The sequence below is a fragment of the Neocloeon triangulifer genome, unplaced genomic scaffold (assembly GCF_031216515.1).
Source record: "Neocloeon triangulifer isolate White Clay Creek 2 clone unplaced genomic scaffold, ASM3121651v1 ptg000014l, whole genome shotgun sequence".
NCBI classification, from domain to species: domain Eukaryota; kingdom Metazoa; phylum Arthropoda; class Insecta; order Ephemeroptera; family Baetidae; genus Neocloeon; species Neocloeon triangulifer.
Genome location: NW_026775556.1, coordinates 25,581,435 through 25,604,565, shown reverse-complemented (window position 1 = coordinate 25,604,565; position 23,131 = coordinate 25,581,435). Strand labels below are relative to the sequence as shown.

Here is a 23,131-nt window from a genome sequence, read left to right as displayed (position 1 = left end):
CGATCGACCTTACTCTCTCATCTTTATTGATGAAGCATTTATTATCAAATAATAATTATTACTCCAGAAAATCTAGTGCCTAGTCATTAAGGCTGCACTATTGAACCGAGAAAGAAACCTAAAGCTCTGCAAATCGTCCTTATTTCTTGTTTGACATGACTACCGTGGCCATCGCCGCCATCGGAGCTCAGATCTCGGCACGATTTGGAACATTTCACTTGTTCACATCCAAACAGATATCAAATGAAAAATTTCAGAGGTGAAAGATTAAGCGCGGGCTTTTGGTTCTTGACGATTTTGGTTGTATTTCCGAAACAAAAAATCTACTCAATTAGCAGCCTTAATTCATGTGAAAAATTCCATAAAAAAATGTTTGACTCAATCAATTCTATGTACAGTGAGAGGGCTGCACTCATTCTTGTGCAACAATGTTGAGCTCATGATTTAGCAAGCTTTTTTCTAAATTTGATGAAGAAAGTGGAGCTTAACGGGCAATTTAAATTTCGGCAAATTATAATATTTTATCACCTATCTAATTAAACGTTTGTGGTTAGAAAATAATATGTATTATTTTCAGGGTGGCCATTATGAGCAAATGAATTTTATATGTAAATACAGGCTGTACAGTCGACTAGAGATGCGGAGGAAGAAGTCTTAAATCATATCAAGTCCTTTCAGTATATGTTTCCACTAGCCTGTGGTCCAAACAAATGGCTCTAACCGATCATCAATGGGTAGAGAGTTGTTCAACGTTTCCATACTTTCAATCAAGTGGTTCAAGAGAGAATGACATCTGTTTAGCTGCCCCGACACCTCATGAACCTTTCCAATTTTCTCCGCCAACTTGGCAAATCGTTTCTGCCGCTCAGTCAAATTTCCCATCAACCGGTTTAAACCAGTATCCACCTAAAAAATTTGCACTTTTTAAAAGATGTTTAATAACAAAGATTTAAGCACACTTCTTTGATTCGTGCAGCAAGTTGGTTCTGCTCAGTTGCAACCATGTCCGAGCACCGAGCTAAATGTTGCTGATACCGTGACCCGAGGCCCACAAGGCCGCCAGGGTCAAGTCTCTCCAGCACTTCAGGATCGCGAGCAGCGGGCAAGTTCAAAGTTCCTCTCATTATTGGTAGAAACATTGGTGTGTGCTGGAAAAATATTCACTATAGCAGAAAATTCAAAAATTTATCATCACTGTCGCGGAAAACTGTCTGATTTTCCCCTTCCACTTTCCACAAAAAAAAACAATGCAATAGACTGGAGAACAGACAATTTTCCGTAATAATTATGCATTCAAAAAAATAAGTCAAATAATTCCAGTGTCTTAAAAAGTTTTTAAGACACTGGAATTATTTGACTTAGTTTTTAATAAAAACTGTTAAAATGTTGTAAAATTTGAAGAGTTTGAGAATTCGAATAGGAAGTGCATAAAATGTTCAAATACCCTCAGCCTTTGTTGGTCCTCATCAGTCTCCAAATCATTGGTTTCAACCGCCGGTTTAACCACCACAATTGTGTGCGCCTTGGTTGTTTTATTTGGAAAACTGGCTGGTCGAATTCGGCTCTGCACAGACTTGGCCGTCATCAGTGGGTTTCGAGTTCGGACTGGCGACGAGGTGGCAGACTTGTTGCCCCTCTGCAGGTGTTTCTGCTGCAGCTTTGGAGAATCTAATTCTTAGAAATAGAAAAATAAGCCTTTCAGGTTTATATACAAAATTTACCGCCGATGGGTCTGTTGACCGTGTAAGATATGTACGGCAGCTCCGAGTCGGAACAAACGCTCGGACCTGGCGAGGCAGACCTGATGTCATCTTGCAGGTCGCTTTCAGGGCCAACAGGGCCTTTGCTTCCCGCCCTAGTAAGCGATTTGGACCTGGCAGGCTGGCCCGGCTGCTGATTGCTGTGCTCGTTTCCCATTTTATTGTCTGCGAAAATTGGGGGTGAATTTAAAGATGCAGAGAAAAATTTGATTTTCACCTTTCGGTCGAGTTGTTGGTAAAATTCAGCTCATGGTATTCGATACCTGCAGAGGAGTTATTCAACCAAAACCTCTAAGTTTCGAATCTAAAATTAATCAAAATCAATACACGACTCGGTGGAATCTGTGTGAGGAGTAAAACAAAAACAAAACATGATCGCTTATAATGGGGGCGTGGCCATCGGAGGCGGCAACCGAGGAACCCACGACGGACGCGCAGGTTTCTTTGTGGGAAATTCCGGAAATTCAGGGTACGCGCAAACAAATAATTTTTTTTTTTATTTTTTTTTTAGGGTCAGGCCAAGACAAAGTCTTGTCGGCCTGTGCCCTTTATTGGTGGTACAGAAGGCACCACTCAATTAATTTTTTATTTTTTTATTTTTGGGTTCAACTTTAATTATTTTTCAAAAGAAATTTTAACGTGGATTCAGAAACTGAACGAGAAAACCAATGCTCAGAAACAGAATTAAAATGTCCAAATTACAACTTTTAATTGGAAATTTGGACATTTTAATTCGTTTTCCAAGCATTGGTTTTCTCACTCAGTTTCCGAATCCAATTTTAAAATTTCTTAATTGAAAAATTAAAACGTATCGAAACTGTAATACACTTAACAACGCAAACACGACACAACTACACTAAAATTACAAAAAAAAAAGAAACACACACACACACTCACACTTCACACTAACTAATTAACCAAATTAACAACAAATTGGTATTTTTTCAATAATCCATAATTTCTTATTATTGATTAAACTCAATAAAAGGTCCTAGAGTATCAGGTTTCAATTAAGGAATAAGAAAATTTTTAATTAATTCTTCTGCCGAACCAAAACGTCAAACACAGCGAAATGGAACAAAAAATTAATTCAAAATCATTCAGATTGCCAGAGAGACTTAAGTTGAAAAAAGGATTATGTATTACAAGTATTAATATTAATGCACCCCCTTCTCAAAACAAAATCCTGAGGCCGACTAAGAAATAAAATCCTATCTGCACTCTACTAAAAAACAGTCTCAATATGACTACGATATTTTGGGTATTATTAATGCTTAAAAACTAAGAGAAAATAATTTCCTTCCTTCGCCAAACGCAAAGTTAACGTATAAAGAAAAAAAATTATTAAAACGTGTGTTTTTATAAATTTGGCTCGTAATTAACATTAAATTTGTTTTCAAAAAAATATAAAATACATTTATTTATTTCTATTTCCGTGGTGTGCCCATCTGCAGAGCAAAGCAGCAAAAAATAATGAGCAAGCACGTGCATTGAGGTGGATGTGTGAATTTGTGTGTGCCATTGTTCGTTGTTATGTCTATTCGCAGGTGTCTAAAAATACAATGTGTGTGTGGGCGAGGGAGTAGCGGCGAGAAAAGAAGTTTAAAAAAAGAGAGGCTGCTGCTGTTTAACCCGTCGCTCTCCCCGCCAAACAAAAGAAAGAGAGCAAAATTGGCAATTCCAGGTTGAAATGGGCGAGAGAAGAAACCACAAAAAGAATAAAAAATACGACCTACTTTCTTCTGTTGTTGAAATAGTCTAATTTAGACAAAAAGCATATTCTCAGAACTTTTACTCTGCTTTTGGTCACAAAAATAAAAAAGACGACATATTTGTGCAAATATAATTACGTTTCTTTTTCTTCAAATAATTCTCCTGTTGCTAATTTGAATTTTTTTTGTGATTTTTGCAGAATAAAAAAAACTATTGTCAAAAATACCTTTTTGTCAATATATATTGAGTAAATAAATTTGGAAGAGAAGAAAGGCCTGGGTTTTAAATTCTCAAAAATATTAATTTAATTATATTGTTAGCAATATTTGTAGAACGACGGTTTATTTCATCTTATTGATCTTGAACATGCTTGCAAAACAAACAGGCTAGTTTTGTGTGCAGCTAATAATCTTGGCTTGCTTCCTCGTAATTATAGCAAAAAGCAAACAAAAATTTCACGTCGCCGAAACGTGAAAATTAATTATTAAAAGATCAAGCAAAGTTCCCTCTCCGTCTTTTACTTTTGATCTTGCTCTGATAAATATTTGAAGTTTAAACAAGTTAAAAATTCCATAAATAACAAGAAGCTAACAAAAGCCGCGCGCGACGAGTTTTTCTTTCTGGACGAGCAGAAAAAGCAGACTCGGGAGGAGGATAAATCAAACACGGCGGCGAAAGGGCAAACTGTACAAATTGAAACCGAGAGCCGATTTTGATCCGGGCCAGGACAGATAAATCTCGAGCGGCGAAATCTGCAGGGCAAACGCACACATATCATATTGCGCTCATAAATTACGCAGAGCAGTGCAAATCGATGCGTTATGGAGGAATATTATCAATAACGCGCGCGCAGCATCAATATCGTCGTCGTGAGAGGATCACTTTGCGAAATGGACTCGCGGCAACACATGGGCTGTGACAAACAGCAAAGAAAGAGGGAAGCAAAAATCTGCCGGTTTCTTTTTGCTCGCTGCACCACCTTGGACGGCGACGTGACCCAAATTATTCATGTCCTGCGCGCATCACGATATCTACCTGAATTTTTAACGCGACCCTCGAGTTCCACTTATGCCGCCCGGCGCGTGCCTCTTGCAAATTTGACTTTTTCGCCGCTACGCCGCGATTCCAAATGACGCTAGTAAGATAGAGAGAAATAATATATATTGAATCGATGAGCAACAAAAACTTATAAAATAAAAACCATTTAAGTAAAATAATTTTTCATTTTTCTTGATTCTTCAGAATTAAAATTTGTTGACAAATTTTGAATTATAAACTAAATAAATAATGTTGATTTGAATTTAAAGTCAGCTTTTCCTCGAAAGGTTTTTGTGGTTTGTTAATTGCTTACGAAAAACAAGGATTCAAGGTTTGAAGGATATTGTTTTCTTAAACAATAAACAACTCACAAAAATCCATCTTTAAATTCTAATCACTGTGAATCAACCCTAGATCGTGAATTTCTTCTATTAAATAAACATAATATTTCTTTTGCAATATGCAAAATTGTGTTTATTGTTCTATCACAAGGTCAATTGCTGGCCCATACCGGGGTAAATCATTATACATTCAAAATTATGCAAATTTAATATTATTAGAAAATTTGAGAATAAAAGATAGTTTTACAATTAAAAATACAAACAAAAGAAAATAACAATAATCAAGTTATTTGGCTTTTTTCGGGGTGCAAGCTCTAATATAGATGACTGCCTGATACTTCCGACTGCCGCTTTCTTTGGTTTCTTTTTTTGCTCTTTGCAGCTCAAATCATGCTTAGTAAAATAGACTTTTGTGTTTAATTTTGGCCTCGCAATTCAGCTTTTTTTCCCGAACAATCCTTTTAAATTCAGTTTTTAATAAGTGATTTCATTAATTCAGCTTATACTGGTTCAAATATTGCTGCAATAATGTATTTTTTATATAAAATAAAAATTAAGTGACTATTTTGTTTGAAATTAAAATTATCATAATCTCCATATTTAGCATTGCTGTGCTCTGTGCTCCCTAGTGGCACAATTAAATCTGCAGCAGCAGCACCTGTCCTCTTTTTCATGCATGCATAATTCTCTTCTTTTGTATTTCCCATCTCGAAACCACTTTCACTGCAGCAGAATTGTGTCGGCGACCGCGACCGTTGTATGCGATATCAAGATAATAAAGATAATCCTCATGCGGAGGGAGTGCAGAAAATGAGTAACGCGCGCGCAGAAAGAATAAAAGCTCGCCGTGCAAATCCCTTATTAAATTCTCGAATCTCTCCTGTCGCCTCGTCGCGCTGCCGCATTAAATAAACTTAATTCGCGGTACGGTGCGAGGGAAATGTGTCGCTGAGATGATGAATTCCTCTGAGAGGAACGCCGTGTGCGGACGAAATTTCGCCTCGGATTGCCAACAAACGACTTGATGAGTTTGGAATCTCGTGGGGATGCGAGAAGCAGACAAAGAGAGATGAGGCGCGCAAAAAGCTCAGCCTCAAATCTGAACTTTTTTCCTGAATAAATGATTTTTTTTTCGTTTTTCAGTTTTTTTATTAGTTATTTGATCTGTGAAGAATTAACAATGATAAAAACTGTCTCCATACGCAAATAAATATAATTTAACAAAATTAAAAAATTATAATGCTAAAAATGCCAGTGATAATTAATGAAACTAATATAAATTTAATTAAATACTTCAGCTCACATTCACAATTTTCTTAACATTTAAAAATAAGATTTTTCTTTGGTAAAAAGTTCATGATCAAGAAAAATACACAAAATCAGCAAAATTAAAAAAAACACACATTTTAACAAAAACAAATTACCATTTTTTTTTTTCAATTTTGATGTTTTTTTTGTATTTTTCTTGCTCATGAAAAAGGGTTGTAGACCGTGAGCGAAACTGTTTTTTTTTCTTTCTTTTTAATAGAAACAATTTTTCAAGAAAAGCCCGATTTCTCCATTTCAAAGGCGTAATTTAATTAAAAAATTATTAATATAAACCCCCCTCCCATATAATTTTGTATACATTTTAATAGCTTTCGTTTTTGAAAATCGCTTTAAAAATTACATGTCTTAATTAATATTTAGCGAGTGAAACGAGCGCGAAATTATTATTATTTTCCACCAAATAATGGTGACGCCGTGAATAATGCTCATTTCCATCATTATTTTCTCCTCGAGTTTCAAATTCTTCAAACCGATTTTAAAGCACTCATGGTTTTAATCATTTTATATCAGTCATTTTTACAAAATTTGAGGTTGCCTTCGGCAAGATCGAAGGTCACAGGCCAACAAGACACATGGTTTTGGCCTGACAAAAACTAAAAAATCACTTCATTTTGCAGAAAAAATCATCATGTGAAAGAAGATACTGAATTGCAAATGGTTTTGAATCAAAATTTTGAAGTTCGTTGAGCGCTTTTTATTTAATCTGGATACCTTGAGGCTGCGTTATTGTGTGCATTCGCACGCCAGCGAGATCATATGTGCGTGTGACGCAAATTCCTAGCCCATCACCCCTTTGTGCGATCGCATGGCGCGACAAAGATATATTCTCCAGGCCTCATCTTCCATCACATCACTTGCAGCAGGCGAGAGAGTTTGTGTCAAAATATCTGCGAGCACACGAAAGGCGGTTAGAAGCGCGATCGAGCGGCTCGACGAGTGCAAAAATGCGCTTCCTTGTACGGATTCAGTTTCACCGATTTCGCCAAGAAGTGACGCCGACTGCAACAGTTTCGCCCCAAGTGCAGTTGTCCCGTCGGTCTGGACTCGAGCACCGACCAATTGTTTTCCCTCGCAGCACAAATTTCTACTACTGAGACCGTCTGTTTTCATATAAAATGCGAATGATTCAAAGCCGATTTTATCCAACGTTTACAACGAGCTTGAAGGTAAGAAACACCAAATTGTACCAAATCCTAATAACATAGTAATTATATAGATATGCACGGTTCAAACTAAATTTTTGTGATAATCTACTAATCAAAAATAAAACCACTTAAAATATTCAAAATGCTACAAATAGTTTGCAACATACAATACTCATCTCAAATTTTGCAGGACCAATTTCATGGAAATGAAAAGATCGGGCGCGCTTTTCCTTGTTGAAAAATTGTTTTATTAAAAAACAAACGGCCCTACCAATTTTGGTCACGTTCTGCTTCATTAGTTTTAAGATTTAAATTTTTTTGTTAAAATGCGGTGTTTTATTTTTTTTATTTTTCTTGCTCACGAAAGAGGGTCGCAGACCGTGACCGAAACTGGTAGAGCCATTTTTTTTTATACTAAAAACAATTTTTGCAAAAAGGAAAAGCCCGATCTTTTCATTTCCATGATCATCTCCTTGAGTGTCATTTCTTCAAACAAGATCAATTTCATAATTGAATAAAAAGAAACTTTAACTCGGCGGTAACAATTTTACTGTGAAATGTGGCGCACACTTTTTTCAAACCTTCTGCAGGCAGATTTCTCACTCAGCTGTACACACAAACCAATTAACAGAGAACCGACGCTGCTTTTTGTATATTTTTGCAGGCGTGATGTGTGCGACACACGACCGCCAACTTTGGACTTAATCTGCTGCAAGCTTCTCTTCCCGTCGAAGCGTCAAGTCAATGATGTAATCCAGTTAGGACTCACGCTGCAGGGTAAAAGTCACCACACACACTTTTTACACAGTTTAAAAAAAGGCAAATCCGCGGGCTAAGAGGGGTCATTGTAGTGTCGAGCTTTGGCCAAGCATGCTGAGGGATGCCAAAGTTACGGGTAGCTCGCCAGCTCGCTATGTCTCGCCATTTGATAGTGCAGGTGCGGCTGATTTGGAGAAAAATTCCGAATACTCTTTCGAGGTAAGAGCTTATTATTTAGAGTAATAAAAGTCGGCTATGATTATAGAAGTAAGATGGATTTGTAAATTTAAGGCTTGTGAATATGTGAATGAATGTTAGAGAAAACCGCAAAGGATATAAACACACGAAACTCGAAAGTTTAAAATAAAATAAAAGCTGTTTAGTATATAATTTTCTAGAGTTGGCAGCTGTTGAGACCGATTACCCCAAGTGTCTCGTTCAACGACTCGAAAAAACGAAATGTGCCCGAAAACCAGTCGTAACTTGACAATCACTGGCCGCCAAAAATAGCTCCCCGCGTACTTTAAGGTGCGTCGAACAACTTTTCACGCGGTTATAGCGGGTGAGGGAAGAAGGATTGACGGCGTTATAATATTATTACGGCTGTAAATTATCGGCGCGAGGCGTGAAACTCTCGCTTGCCCGTGCGTGTGCTTGTCAATGACGGGCAATCGGCCAGAAAGCTTAGTTTAGGCTTCGATACACTTCTTGGCCGCATCAGCCTCCACTTCATCTGATATATTGTCACTTGTACGTCTCCCCATTAGTCTCACCCAACGGGCAAAAAATTTTCCAAATAAAAAAAAATTTCACACACTCATCAAGCAAATGACAATAAAATTATCTCTAATCAGTTTCTGAATTAAATTAAGACGCTTTTTAAGTTCAAAATCACATCGTAAATTTAATATATTAGTTGTTTGTAATTTTATTTTAAGTTTTTATGTCACATTCATTCATTTTTCGATTGATTTATCCCTTAATTTATTTTTGACTTTTTAGAATTTTGTTTAAATTATAAATTATTTTTGTATTTAAAATATAAGTTATAAAATTTTAAATAAATATTAATTTACTAATTATTTGTATAAAAGTATATAAAAAAAAATAACTACAATTATTATTATCACTCAACAACCCGCTACAAGAAAAACGTTTTTAATAATTAAACAAATTAAAACTTATTATTCTTGCTTTTTACAGATCTGTGTTCCCTGAATGGGGCAAAGTGAACATAATATACAACAAAACTAATACAAAATTTGCCTCTTTACAATTTAAGTCAAGAAAGTTGAACTCAATTTAATAAAAAAAGTAATAATAGTGGTTTCTGAATATTATACATTTTTTGTTTTGAATCTGCTACATTATTTTCTCTGCAGAATCTAACAATAAGAAGTTTTAAATTCTTCAGTTGAAAAAGCAGTTCTAAAGACGCGTTGCGACGACTGGTACGTTCTCGTCTGAATCCCCAGCGCGGCGCGGCGCAATAAAAAAGCAAATAACTCTGAGAAGCGCGCGTGGCTTTTGTAGAGGGAAACTACCTTTGTTCTTTGGGAAATTCGGTCAATTATATGTGGAGCGTCGAGAGTGCAGATATTCCGGGGGCAAACAACCCATGCGGCGGTGCATCGTTCTTTTGCTCGCGGCCGGAATTTAAATCGGGCATTGGAAAGGGAAAGAAAGAAAGGATTGGGGTCAAGGCTCGCAGAATTATGGCCGAGTAATCCCTTGTCTCGTATAGCAAGAGAGGTGCCAAAAACACAAAAAGAATGACAGTCGGTGAGTCATTGCACTGCCCACATGTGCTACGTGAGATGAGAACGGATTTGAACGAGAAATTTGTTTTGTCATCGTTGAAATTTTTCTTATTCATCACGACTTGATAAGAATAAATAAATAAAATATATCAAAAACGGCCCTACCATATTTTTTTGCCACGGTTTTTAATCTTATTTCATGAGTCATGATCAAGCAACAATATTTAAAAATTTAAATAAAAAATTATTTATAAAAAAAAAATTAAAATTTGTTGCCATCTTTTGGGGTGTATTTATTTTTAGCATTTTCTCTTTGCTCAAACTCTGATGCACGGGGGCGATTTAAGGAAAAACTTTTAAAAGATTTCTCTTGTTATGCATATGGCCGACACGTGTGCGTATCGGGAAAGAAGAAAAGTTGGAAAAGTAGTTCGTGTTCGAGCGCGTGACACGACTCGCGATTCAGTGCTTTCCAAGTTGGGCTGGACATCGTCAATGCAGAGTTCTCTCCGCACAAATTAGCAGACAGGGAGCAGTTGGATTTAATTATGGAGGGTCGATCACTTTCACTGGTCGGAACGAGCGTTTTATTGACCTTCAATGATTTATTGCCGCTGCACGCCGACGTGTCGAGCGCAGTTAATCTGATTTAGATTCGCTCTCTCTCGCTTGCGTCAGAATTCTAATGCGCCGCGCTCATTTTCAATGAGAAAAGCACAAAGGGCTGGTTTATTGCCACAAAATCCGCTCCCAGGCACTAAAAATGGCCGAATGTGTTTTATTTATTTGCTCGCTCTCGTTTTTTACAGCGCCAGAGAAGTTGATCGGACAGAAATTATCGTGACAGCTAATCTACCGCGCGCTCTCGAAATAAAAGGCAGATCGCATGATCCGTCCGCTCGTTAACTGTCTTTGACCCACTTTAATCGAAAATTTGCACCTGAGCTTCTCGTTTTTCCCTCTTGCACGATTTTTTTTCATTCCTGTTATCGAAGCTCCCTTGGCAACGCTGATTTCTTCACCCCCTTTCCTTCTTTCACTCAACTATCGAATGCCCAGAGGGGCTGCCTTGCATTTTCAGGTCAATCGGTCGCTCATATGCATCAGCGCGAGTGCATCCTTCCTGCGCACCAAGCAATTTGTCATCAGTTTGCCATCTTATTCATTTCCTCTGCATTCTCCAGTTTTATTCTATGAATTACATTAAAAAAAAACAGTGCTTTTCTCTGTTGCTTAATCAATAATTTTTTTAATCACGTCAAAATTTCTGAAGTTTGACCAGGTTTTATTGTCAACTAATCTACTTTTCAATAAATAAATAAAAATAAATTATATATTGTATTAAAGTGAATTAAATTGAATTCCATTTCTAGTTTTGCCCACAAACAATCATACTAACTGCAATTCTAGGTGACTCGGACAAAAATGTTTAAAAAAATTAATGAACTTACTGCAGGCCAGTTTCTAATGTGCCTGCAGATTTTAAAATGCAGCCGTGAGACGCATTTCTGACTTGCGGGTTGCCTGCTTACCAAAGTTGCAGGCGTACATAAACAAGTTAGCGGAGATTCTTTTCTAGCGGCTTTCCTAATAAAATAATTGACTAACAAGGGCTTACAATTTTAATCTATATGTTTGAAAAATTGCGTAAATGTCAAAAAATGAAATTTAAGACTCTGTTAGGAGATAAACTTAGCAGTTTAATGTTGAAGGTCACTTATTTTTACCCAAAATATAAAAAAATGCACCAATGTGAAACTTTTGAAGAAGAAAAACCGTAAATTGCTTTTTTATGTAAATATGTAGCAATTTCTTGGGTCAAAGTTGAAAAATAAAATAAAATATAAGGAATAAAATTTGTAGATTTCTTTATTAAAATTTGATATTGGACCAAAACAGCTCAAATATGTTTGCTTATGTATGATAATTAAAATATTAATACTTGCATCTTGGTGAATCAGATTTCTGCCAACATATTTCTGAAAAAATTATAATAATTCAAAAAAACTTTATTACATTTCATTTTCTGAAAACACAATTCCTGATATTTTAATTTTTCATTTTTCTGAAACTGCATTTCCTGACGAAACGGTGACTATTTTCAACTCAGTCATTTATCCATTTTACGAGCGCTTCGTTTCAATTCAACAAACACGGTTCCGCAGTGAGCAGATTTCCCACGGACGCTGAAATTTACAACAAAAGCGAAATTACAAAATTGCCCCGCGTATGTATATAAAATAATAGGTCCGCGGCGCAAAACATTGCGGGGAAGAATGCGGCACGCGTGTTTTCGCGAAGTCGGAAGGTCGTGCGTGGGCATTTAATTCCGAGAGCGCCGCGCACGTACGTATCTTTCAGCATGAAGCGAAATATATTTGTTGATGCGGCGCGGTGAGGCGAGTTTGCAGATTAAATGGTGTTGCTAAATACTTTACTTCCTCTCTCTGTCGGCGCCAACGAAAACACAGGGCAGTTTCGCTCGAGACGCGAAAGTGTTCCGAGGCGGTGCTGCTGCTGCTGCGGCGCGCGCTCAGTGCCACTGCAATTTGCCGCATATTTCGCCTAATTGCCCCAGAACGGTAGCGAAATGTAAACAAGCTTTATTTCTAGGACGAGGAAATAAACTATGATGGGTGGAAGGGGGCAGGGGCGAATAATTTAGTAACGTGTGTGCTGCACTTTCCTCGCGGATGCAGCACCGTGGGGAGTACCAAGGTCGTCACGAGCAAGAGATGGCAAAAGTGATTCATTCCCTTGAATATTATGAGTCGTGCGGGTTCACTGCGGCGGTCGGTTTCCCTGGCGATGCACAAGGATGCAGAAAATAAAATGATTGGCCGCATCCACTAGAATGTTTTTGCATTCAATTCATGACTTTTGAAATCAATACTGCAGGTTTTGATTCCTGTTCTTATTTTAAATTATACATTTTATTTAAGTCAGGTCAAGACAAAGTCTTGTCGTCCTGTGCCCTTTATTGCAGGTGCAGAAGGCAACCCAATTTTAATTATTTTAATTTTTTTGCAACAAAATTTAGTATTGTCAACCCTTTTTATTATTTTTACAGGTCAGTTGCTTAAAGCAATTTTTTCTGGGTACAATCATAATGACAAAAAATATAATATTTCAAAAATTTTGCAGTCATTATAATAAGAGCCTAAAAATAGTTCAAAAATCTAAAGTATAGATTTTATGTAAAAGACTCAAGTCGAATGAAGTACGAAAGTCTCAAATATTTTGAATCAGAATAAGTTTTGATGCATTTATTTTGAAAATTCAATTTTTTTTATCGCACATGACACATGAAGTTGCATAATTTTCAGGCATTAGGACATTTTCTTTAGGATATTTTCTGATCGGACATTGCGAGGAACTCAATTTTTTTTATATATCGCTGCGATGTTATAAAGAATAAAAAAATTCAGCACATATTTCAAAATGATAATAATTTAGTTGTGAAAATTAAATTTAAACGAAAGGATTACAAAGGAGATTGAATGTTTCCCGAATTGCAAAAATTAAACTCTGTATTCAAATTCTTGTAACATTAGGAATTGATTAGAATCAACTCTGAAAGGGAATGAATCAAGTTTGACAGGGGAAATTAATCTTGAACCGAGAGGCCGATCTTGAAAATCGAGGTCACTCGGCGTCCCTCTGCATAAATTTCCATCGAAGACGAGCCATTTAACAAAAACGGCGTGCGGAAGAGCGTGTCGGAAGGGAGGCTGCATTCGGCTTCATCTCTCTCTTGACTCTCCCTAATGTGTTTTTCGCTGGCTGCTCTTCTCTGCGTGTTGCGATTTTCCGAAAATATAGGCCACGATTTATTGGCAAATAAGAGCGAATGCCTCGCCAAGTGAGGCGGAATTTGGCTGCCGGGCTGCGTCACTTTACAAATTTGGCCTCTGCGACTTTCGGTGCCGGCGGCGCGGGCCGGCCATAAAGGGGTGAAAATGGGTCAGCGCGCGGCGCGGGGGCTCTGGAGAGGCGCATGGAGGGGGTCGCAATAAAAGACTCGGGGGTGAATTAGCGCGGATTTGCGGCCGCGGGGCAAAAAGCAAACAAAGGAGCACCGCCGGAATAAATATAAATAGCACGCTCGACCGGTTTCGCATTGTACTGGTCGCTCGCTCGTTAGCTCGTTCCGGCGACACAAAGCTGCCGCAAAATTTGCATCGCGCTGGTTAATCTGTCGGCCGGGCGAAAGTGAAGTGCGGCGCTGCGCCACTGCAGCGCAGTGTTTGAGCTCCTTGTTTTAGCTCTCGAGCACACTCTTAGATGTTATATCATAATTCATGATGTACGGTGAAAACAATAGCATCATACTATTCTATTTTTGAAGCAACAATAAAATGTAATTTAATATAAAAAAATAAATCAAACTGCTTAAAAAAAGGCTTGGTTGTTTGTTCCGTGAAATTTTCAATCACTTTTTTATGATTGATGGCTTAAAATTGCCTTGGAAGAAAAACCAAATTATTTTCTCTTTGTGGTAGAATTTCACATTCGAGGGTTGATTCATGGAGATTTGAATTTGAATTCGTCTTTTCCTCGACGGGTTTTGAAATTTTTGTTTTTAAGAAAATACAATATTCTAAACAATTAAAAAGCAGAATTTAAATCAAATCACCATAAATCAACCCTCGATCGTGAAATTCTACCACAATAAAAAAAATTATAATAATAATTTGGCATTATTTATTTTTTCATATCTTTTTAAGCCATCAATCATAAAAAAGTAGTACAAACAACCATAATTAATAGAAATACACAGAAATAATAACTCGTGTGATGAGATTTGTTTATTATTTAAGGAAAAACAATGTTCTTAAACAGTAAACAAGCCGAATGAAAATTCAATTCACCATAAATTATTATTTCTTTGATATTTTTTGGTTTCCTTTTTTTCAATTAATCTTAAAGCTTTAAAAAAACCTAATTAGAGTACTTTCCAAGAAGAATCCGAGATGAGATGTAATTTTTTTTAATGGTTTATTTGTAATTATGAGAGTTTTTGGTAAGTTAATTTTAAAATTTCAATCATAATTAAAGCAATTTTCAGGCACCTGATTACGAAACTGTAGTTAAAGTAACATTATTTCTAATAAAAATCATTAATAGTTTAACCAACTCCAAATTACAACTCCATATTGCCGAAATAGAACAGAAAATTTCGACAAACTTGACGAGGTATCTCAATTTGAAGATCTCCACAGCTCTCACGATTATGGCCATTTATACATAAATAGAGTCGGCCGGTCGTTGCCGGTGATAAAAGACGAAATAAATCTCTTTTAATACCAAATGACTGGCTTACGAGGGATGACGCGCGCGCGCCGGCCGCTAATAAATTCTTTTCTACATGGCACACAAACACTCACCAGAGAGAACCAAATGCATAAAAAGCTTGAGGAGTAAATATCGGCACGACACTTGATATTCTCGTTCGCTTCTTCTTTAAGGTTTATGGGGCATTTTTGTAATTTGTGGCCTCGGTGGGATGTCGGCCGCCCTCGCAATAATACTTGATTCCAATGAGATGTATAAGAAGATTTTACTGCCGACCGTGAATATTTTCATGCTGAAAGGGTTGTAAAAACAATTTCCTGCATATGGAATAATCGCCAGAGACGTCTGATATTGCGGCCTTGTGCAAAAACGAAACATTGAAGACAAAATCAGTGGATTTTTTATTGTTATAAACTGATTTTTTTTTAAATTTAAGCATAAAAGTATATAAATCAATTTTCTTAATTATTTGGGATTTTAATGTTTATGCGATCAATCACATCACACATCACAATCAAAGAAAATATGACACAAAAAATATTTAATTAATTTTTTTTTTAATGTTTAAAATTCTGTTGACAATAACAAGATTTTAATATAAAATTACAATTTATAACTCCAAATCAATTCAATTTTTTTTTTTTAAATTTGTGTCTGTTGACAAGAATTTAAACTTATTAATTTATTTAATCTCTTGCAAAAAGTCATATCACAACACAAATTTGAAAAACAATTTCTTTTTATTATTATTTTTTTTTTTTAATTAAGACACTCTTTTGGGATCAGCCCGCCTTCCAGAGAGTCCCAGAACTCCCTGATTAATTCTCTCAGCTTGAGATAAGGCGAAGTACTTTATTTTACTGAGCAATAATTTGGCAAGGAATGAAATAATTTCATTTCCCCTCGCAGCTTCTGCCCCGTTTATAGTTCATTTTTTATCTGCAGCTCGCGTTTCGAATTTTCCCCCGAGCTCAAATAGAAAAACATAAATTCGGGAGCTTGCAAGAAAATGGCTGCCGTGTCGCAGATAAATTTTTTTGGCCCGTTCGACCCCAGTTTTTGGCGAGCAAGAAAAAAAGCGCGTTATTCATTGTGGCGAGAAAAGCAAGCTAGCGAGGCGCAGCCACCGCAAATGAGAGTTATTTCTGTCTTTCGCTTCACAGCCGCGATCCAAGAACAACAATAACAACAACAGCAAAAAGAAAAAAAGCTGCAGCACGCATGACAAGCCGCCCTGTGGTCGAGCGAACCGTTTAAGAAAACGCACACCATGTAAATCTCGACGGAGAGAGAAAGAAGCCGTAAAATCGAGCTAAAGAAAGAAAGGGGCGAGAAAAAGAATCCGCTTAATATTTCCCATCAAGAGAGGGCACGACGATCCCATTAAAGAATCATGAGCTTTTCGGGGCGCCGATTCGAGAGCGCAATGAAAAGATTTGGAATTCTCCTTTTATATTCATCCGCAATGGGGTTAATTTGTTGGTTACGGAGAAGAAATGCCGTTTTTATCAGCTTGCGTGGAGATTGCCGCGCGCAATGAATAAAACATCTGGACTCGTTGGAAAAGCCTCCGGAGTGGGAAAAAGATGTCTTTGGGGGAAAGTTTCTGCCCGACAACGACTTAATTGTACGTTTCTTGAGGATGGAAAGTTGTGAAAATTTAATCTCAATTTGAAAGTCGATTCGATGCAAGTTAGTTTAGATTTTTTTCAAATGTGAATTTTGATTTGTCTAATTTTTAATCTCTAAAATTAAATTAATGGCATTCATTAATTATTTTGTTGAAATCATTGCATCAATTTTATCACATAAAAGTCATAGAGCGATAATAAATTAATACTAAGAATAATTATAAATAAATATTTTGCGATATCCTATATTCGTCTCTTTTCACTTTTCCAAAACTTTTAATTCAATATTAATAATAAAGATAAAATCACAGAAGAAATAAAATTATGAAAGCGGGATTACATTTTCCTTTGAAAAAACACAGGCTACATTTTACTTGCTGGATTTTTGCAGCACGTCCCCAGCCATGATTAGTTAAAGCCGTTTTTTGTGGCCGCGCAATTATTTAAAGAAACGTCGGCCACAATTTTTACTCTGTCTCTCCAGTTCGTGCTCGGCTTGTTAAGGGACACGTGAGTTTCCTTATTTCTTTGTTTCGTTCTCCCTCCTGACTGCCTGTCTTTCATTTTGATAATGAAAAAAGGAAAAGAAATCACCGAGCTGCGGAAACGTACGTCTGGCGAGTTGCTTTTTTTTCTCATTATTATTAACTGACTGACGGATCGATTAAAACGAGCAAGCACGGTTCTGTTACGGCTGCGACGACGGTGTTTTCTGCAAGAAATAAAAGATGATGTGAAAACAAAGGGTATCAAGAGTGGGAGCTTTTGTGGGCCTCCGGTGTTCAGGGGTCAAATTTTGTTCCAAACTAAAAAAAAAAATAAAAAATTTAAAAAAAAAAATACTTCTCTGGAATTTAACCATTTGTACACAGCTTAATGTTAAATTAACTCCTGCTCATATGCAATATATTTCAATAACAATTTTGGTAAATACAAAAATTTTTATTTTTAAATCAATTCCAAATAGGATTGTAAATTTTATCAAGTCAAATAAATTCTGTTTTCTTAACGCATGTAAAAAAGAGAAAACTATCAAAAAATGAAAATTTCAATAGCGAGAGAGTAGGATTCCCACACGGACCCCAGATTCCGATAAAATATGACAATGTGAGGCTCCTGAGGACGTATATTTATTTCTCTGTGCTGAGCGTTCTTATAAAAGCAGGGAAAGAACGACCGGAAGCCAGGCCAGTGGGAGCAAAGAGGGGTCGCTATGCTGCATCATTGCGTGCACTGCTTCAATTAGAATCGCGACTTGGTGCGCAGCTTTTATGGCCAGTAACATAAAAAATTGAAAGACAAAAAAATGCCTCCAATAATAATAAAAAATATAAAATAAAATCTGGAATGATATAGGAATATTCTTAATACTGCATTTGAACACGATATTATAAGATCAGTGCAAATCTGATGTATTTAGAATCACTGAGAAATAACAAAAATTTCAATTTACCATTATTTGTCTTCAACATTTTAAAAATAAAAGAGATCCGTGATATTTAAAAAAAAATTGTCTTTATATTATTATTATAACCATTCAAAAAGACACAATTGAATTAAATTTAACACTAAAGTCTTACATTGATTAAAACAATTTTATTGAAATATTAAAGAATGAGAATCAGCCCAATTTGTCCTTCACATGAAACGTTTTGGCAATATATTTATTTATTTATTTATTCTCCATTCGATACAGTCATGAGTCATGTTTACAGCAAAAATAACTATACAGAAAAAGTACAGAAAAAGCTGAAAATTTTAATATTATTATTTTTTTTTTTATTTATATTATTATGGACTATTTATTATTATTATTATTATTATTATTATTATTATTGTTGTTGTTGTTATTATTAATAAATTTATTATTATTGCTGTATATTTTTGCACATTTTCCGAATTCATAATAGATTAAATTATTTTTTTCCGATTTGTATTGGAGAGCAAAAAGGGTTCAAATTTTGTTGGACAATTCAGTAAAAATTAATTCAAGCGCAGTTTTATTTTTAACTCTACATTTAATTATTTAGAAAACAATAAATTCACATATTATAATAAGATTTTCAAATTTCATCTGAAATTTCTCTCTCCGCTGCTAGAAGCAACAAGCCTGATTTGCTCGTGTGTCGGTTGAGCGATTAATTAAATTGACTGACACGCACCATTTTTCCACGCAACCCTCGAGAAAGGATGATCCCCGAGGAAAAAAATGCAGCCTTATCCCGGCCGGCGTGCCAGGCCATTATAAAATATGCAGCACGAAGAGTGGTGTTGGCGAATATTTGGTTGAGAGCAGGGGCCAGGTGGTGCTATTCTTCAAACTTTCTCACCATCCAACGCTCGCACTCACACATGGCCCCTCTCCTGCTCTTTTTGCTGTCCATTTATTAATAACGGCGGCATTGCCGAATAAAACGCCTGAATCACCCACCCACCGCCAACAGCCCTTGTTTACAATCCAATCTAAATAAGTTATGGAAATTATGTATACGCGTGTGCCATTTTGAGGCGCCAAAAGTGCACTTGGCCCCTAATTCCGACCCACCCGCGCGCTTCTAACGGCGAGGGTTGCATCCCTTTTCTTATTATGGTGTAAGGAATGTGGGATTTACGAAATTTGATGCGCGATAAACATAAATTTAACGGCCACATTACGCGCCCGAATTTTATTTTTACGCGCTGAAAATGAATCCGCTTTGATGGTTTTCCATAGACCGTCCAGATTTGTTAAAAGGCTCTTCTTAGAAACCGAGCATGAAATTGTTAATTTTCTACTATAAGCTCTGGCCGTAAAATTAAAGGTCAAACAGAGATAAACCTGGATAAAGGTTGGTTTTCTTTTTAATTTTTATCTTCTGGTAAAACGGTTTGTTGATAATTTGAGCATATTTGTACCAACATCACACTTCAAGTTTTGATAAAAAATTCAAAAATTGTTAAAAATTATTTTTTTCCATTTTTTTATAGGGTGGTCAATGTCTTTCAAGGACCCCCAATTTGTAAATATTTGTATTTTAATTTTATGTTTTTTATTTAAAATACAGTGATGGGATTTTTAGATAGCTAGACAGCTGCTCCTTTTAAATTAAATTGTAAAGTATTTCAAACTAATTTTAAATATACATAAATTTATTTGATTCCATTTAATTTAACAGATATTTGGAAGTGGAGAATTATATTTGACTTTTGTCTCCTCTACTTCTATAATTAGCATCATTTCATTGATTGCCGAAATTGTGTAAATTTCCGATAGCCTTTCAAATTCAAAAAAGAAAATTATAATAATTAAGTGGATGGAAATTTAAAATTTACATATAATTTTAAACTGCTTCCTGAAATTATTTTCCATATATATGTGAACAATCCAAGTTTTTTTTTTTAATTATCAAAAACAAAATTTATTAGTAGTTGGAAATTTTATAAATAATTTTTCAATTAATCAAAAAACCCTTTTATAACCTTTTTGGTAAAAGCGAGAGTTTTAATTTTAATATAATTGTGATTCTAAATTTATATACAAGCAAATTTGTCATTCTGTCAGAAATAAAATGGGTCAGAATTAATTGCAGCATCAAACACATTATTTCAGACAGTGCGTGAAATCAGAACCGACGCTGGCAAAATCCATCTTTGCTCCTCCTCCGTCGATTCAATTGTTTTGCACCGACTTTTTAGTGGTAGGCAGAGCTCAAGAGGTGAATAATGGGCCGTAAAGTCGGACGCGCTCTCGCCACTTTTGGATCCAGTTGCCACTCATCTCGGCTGACATTTCCATTATCGCAATATTCCGCCGCGGGAGAGACTTATTATCGCAATTTCGCCCAAAGTTCATCCAATCTGGCGCGTGCCATTTGCTCGTCGACGCGGCAGACCTTTTGCCAATAATTAGAAGAGAAAGACGAAGCGACGACGTGCCTGGCGCACTTTTTGCCAGCGGCGAACAGTCCTGGAGACGATGGCACAGCAATTGGAAAGAGAAATTCGGCTCGTTTGGGTTCCAATCTAAATCAATAAGACCGCGAGCAATCACTTGCAGCTGCCAGAAACGATAAAATAATCAACTGAATCATAAATTCAAGAATGAGTGGAAAAAAAGGTTGATAATTTTAGGATGTGGGAAAATAGTTTTAAAACACTCATAAATATGAAAAAGAAGTTCTAATTGTTTATAAATATAATTTTCAAACGTTAATCAATGACTTTTTGTCTTTTGTTTGTGCTTTAATTTAAATTTTCTTGGCTGTTGCAAAAATTTTGTAATTATTTTGAAAGATAAGCTATTTTTAATTTGAATTTATTACTAAAATATGTTGATGATTATTTATTGAATTTACACTTTTTTGATAAATTTTTGCATCAATTTCTTTTTAAATGTCTTGATGAAGCGGAAAATGAGCCTAGTCTAGTTGATTCTCATAATAGGATTAATTTATAATAAAAAATAAAAAAACGCAAATTTTTTATAATTTTATAATCTGTAATTAATCAAGAGAGAAAAAATTTAAACATTATAATAAAAATATATAGTTGAAAATTTTTAATTTAAATTTTGAATGCAGGAAGAATAAATAATAATTTAAAAATGAAACTTATAAAAAAATATTTTTAGTTGAAATTGAGCCAAAATGATAATAACATTTAAAATTGCAGTTGGGAGCTGCCAGCGTAAACGTTTTCATTCAAATTTAATACAAAAATTGATTCAACGAGTCACAAGGGTGGCGTGAATGCGGCCGCAGAGTGCGACCAAAATTGCAAATGTCCCCCCGATCGCCGCAATAAAAATTTGTCAATCGGCGTGCAAATTAATTAATCGGTCGAATCACGGCAGGTGCGGCCGCGGCCGGTTTGTGACTGCGAGTTTTGTTGTTATTTTGATGGCCGCAACATGATGCTGCTAATGCCCGTCATCATCACCACCACCCTCTCTCTAGTTTGGTGCTCTCACCTCGAGTACCACGTGTGGCCCTTCCCCTCATCGGGCGTGCAGCTAGTCTCCCTGGTGGCGGCCTGCGATATAGGACGCGTGTTTCTTTTGTCTCGAGCTCGCTCGCTCCAAAATTCACTCGCTGCCTGTTTATTAATTTGCTCCTCTCATGACGTCATAGCAAGGTATGTATCCTGATAAAACATTGTTTCCGTGTGACACCAGCCCTGCTGATAACAGAAAATAACGCCACTAACTCTCTCATCCGTTTGATTTTAACCCCGATCGAGTTTGAATTTGAGTTGAAAATCAATTTTCAGTTTCGTCTTGTGTTTCTCTTTGGAATTTTTCATTTATAGGGTCAAGTGTGGTTATATAGTTACATTCCCGTGGGCCATTCGCTTTTAGTTCCACGTTATTCATTTTATTTTTACGATGAGAGCGGCAGACACTCGGAAAACAGACTCACACGCACAAAACAGACGGACAGACAGACACGAGAAATCAAACAGGCAAAACGGCCCGTTAAATTGGGCCCGATGATAACACACACACACACGGAACATTTACACACGACGAGCGAACGAACCCTCGGCTGGTATATTATGAAGTGTATAAGACACGCCCCCTTTGTATAGGGGTTTTGACGTCACATCAATTCTGCCCAGCACCACAAGGCTTACACTTTATCTGCAACGAAGCGCGCCGCGTTTCTTTTTGGCCATCCCGCTTCGATTCCTCCAGCTTTCGGCCGCTGCATGAGTGTAAACATCGCCTGAGCAGTGCAGCAACAATCGACGCGAGCCAACAATGGGCAAGGAAGAGGACAAGGAGAAGAAGAAGAAGCGCATCCCGAGGGGGCGCAGGAACAGGGAGCCCAGAGATCGCCTGGTTAAGGAGAAAGAGTTGAACGATGAAGAAGACCAGGTAACCGACAACAACCTTTTCGAATTCGATTATTCGGCACCCGCGCCGCCAATCGATACGGGCCGGGCTCGCTCTCGGCGGCGGGGCGAGCCACTTTCAGCCCCGAAAATCGCAGCTTTCAGCCCCAAAAACGCGCAGCACGCCCCCTTTTTATTCGCCACAATAAAAATAATCGATGCCAAGACGTTCGCTGTGTACACGCCAGTGTGGTGGCGGCGGCCGTTCGCGGCCGCCTCCGCCGGCCACCGCGGTCTGTTCCGCGAGGGCCGCGATATCGATTCGGCCCTATCGCGTGCACTTTTCATTACTCGGGGCCTGATTACGGCCAAAACAAACGTGCGTGCTACGGCGCATGTTTGCCAGCGTCATGTGGCCGCCCAGCGCTCGCTCGTGGGCCGCCCAAGGCCCTGCCGAGCCGCCAGCTGGGCCCTGCTTTTCTTTTCGCACTCGGCGGGCCCGAGCGTAAATAGGCAGAATGTGCGTCGTGCGTGTTGCGCAGGTTGCCT

General features: G+C 37.0%; 2 protein-coding genes across 4 annotated transcripts in view; one reads left to right on the top strand and one right to left on the bottom strand.

Annotated features, from left to right (window-relative positions):
* Window positions 1-5: 5 nt before the first annotated feature.
* Window positions 6-2,132, bottom strand: LOC132200886 (BLOC-1-related complex subunit 5). Its single transcript, XM_059626655.1, has 5 exons — window positions 1,978-2,132; window positions 1,722-1,925; window positions 1,445-1,668; window positions 960-1,148; window positions 6-906 (listed from the first exon to the last, which is right to left on the bottom strand). The coding sequence occupies exons 2-5, from the start codon at window positions 1,915-1,917 to the stop codon at window positions 691-693; spliced, it is 825 nt and encodes a 274-aa protein (XP_059482638.1). The 5' UTR covers window positions 1,918-1,925; window positions 1,978-2,132; the 3' UTR covers window positions 6-690.
* A 5,149-nt stretch (window positions 2,133-7,281) lies between these two features.
* LOC132199488 (innexin shaking-B) overlaps window positions 7,282-23,131 on the top strand; it is a 111,338-nt gene continuing 95,488 nt past the window's right edge. The window contains exon 1 of one of the 3 annotated variants that reach the window (XM_059624254.1): window positions 7,282-7,347. In XM_059624254.1, coding sequence (XP_059480237.1) covers window positions 7,297-7,347 — 51 coding nt within the window. In that variant the 5' untranslated portion in view covers window positions 7,282-7,296. Of the gene's footprint in view, window positions 7,348-21,775; window positions 21,884-22,344; window positions 22,626-23,131 lie in introns of those variants that run through there. The other 2 variants (XM_059624255.1, XM_059624251.1) reach the window with 2 other exon arrangements.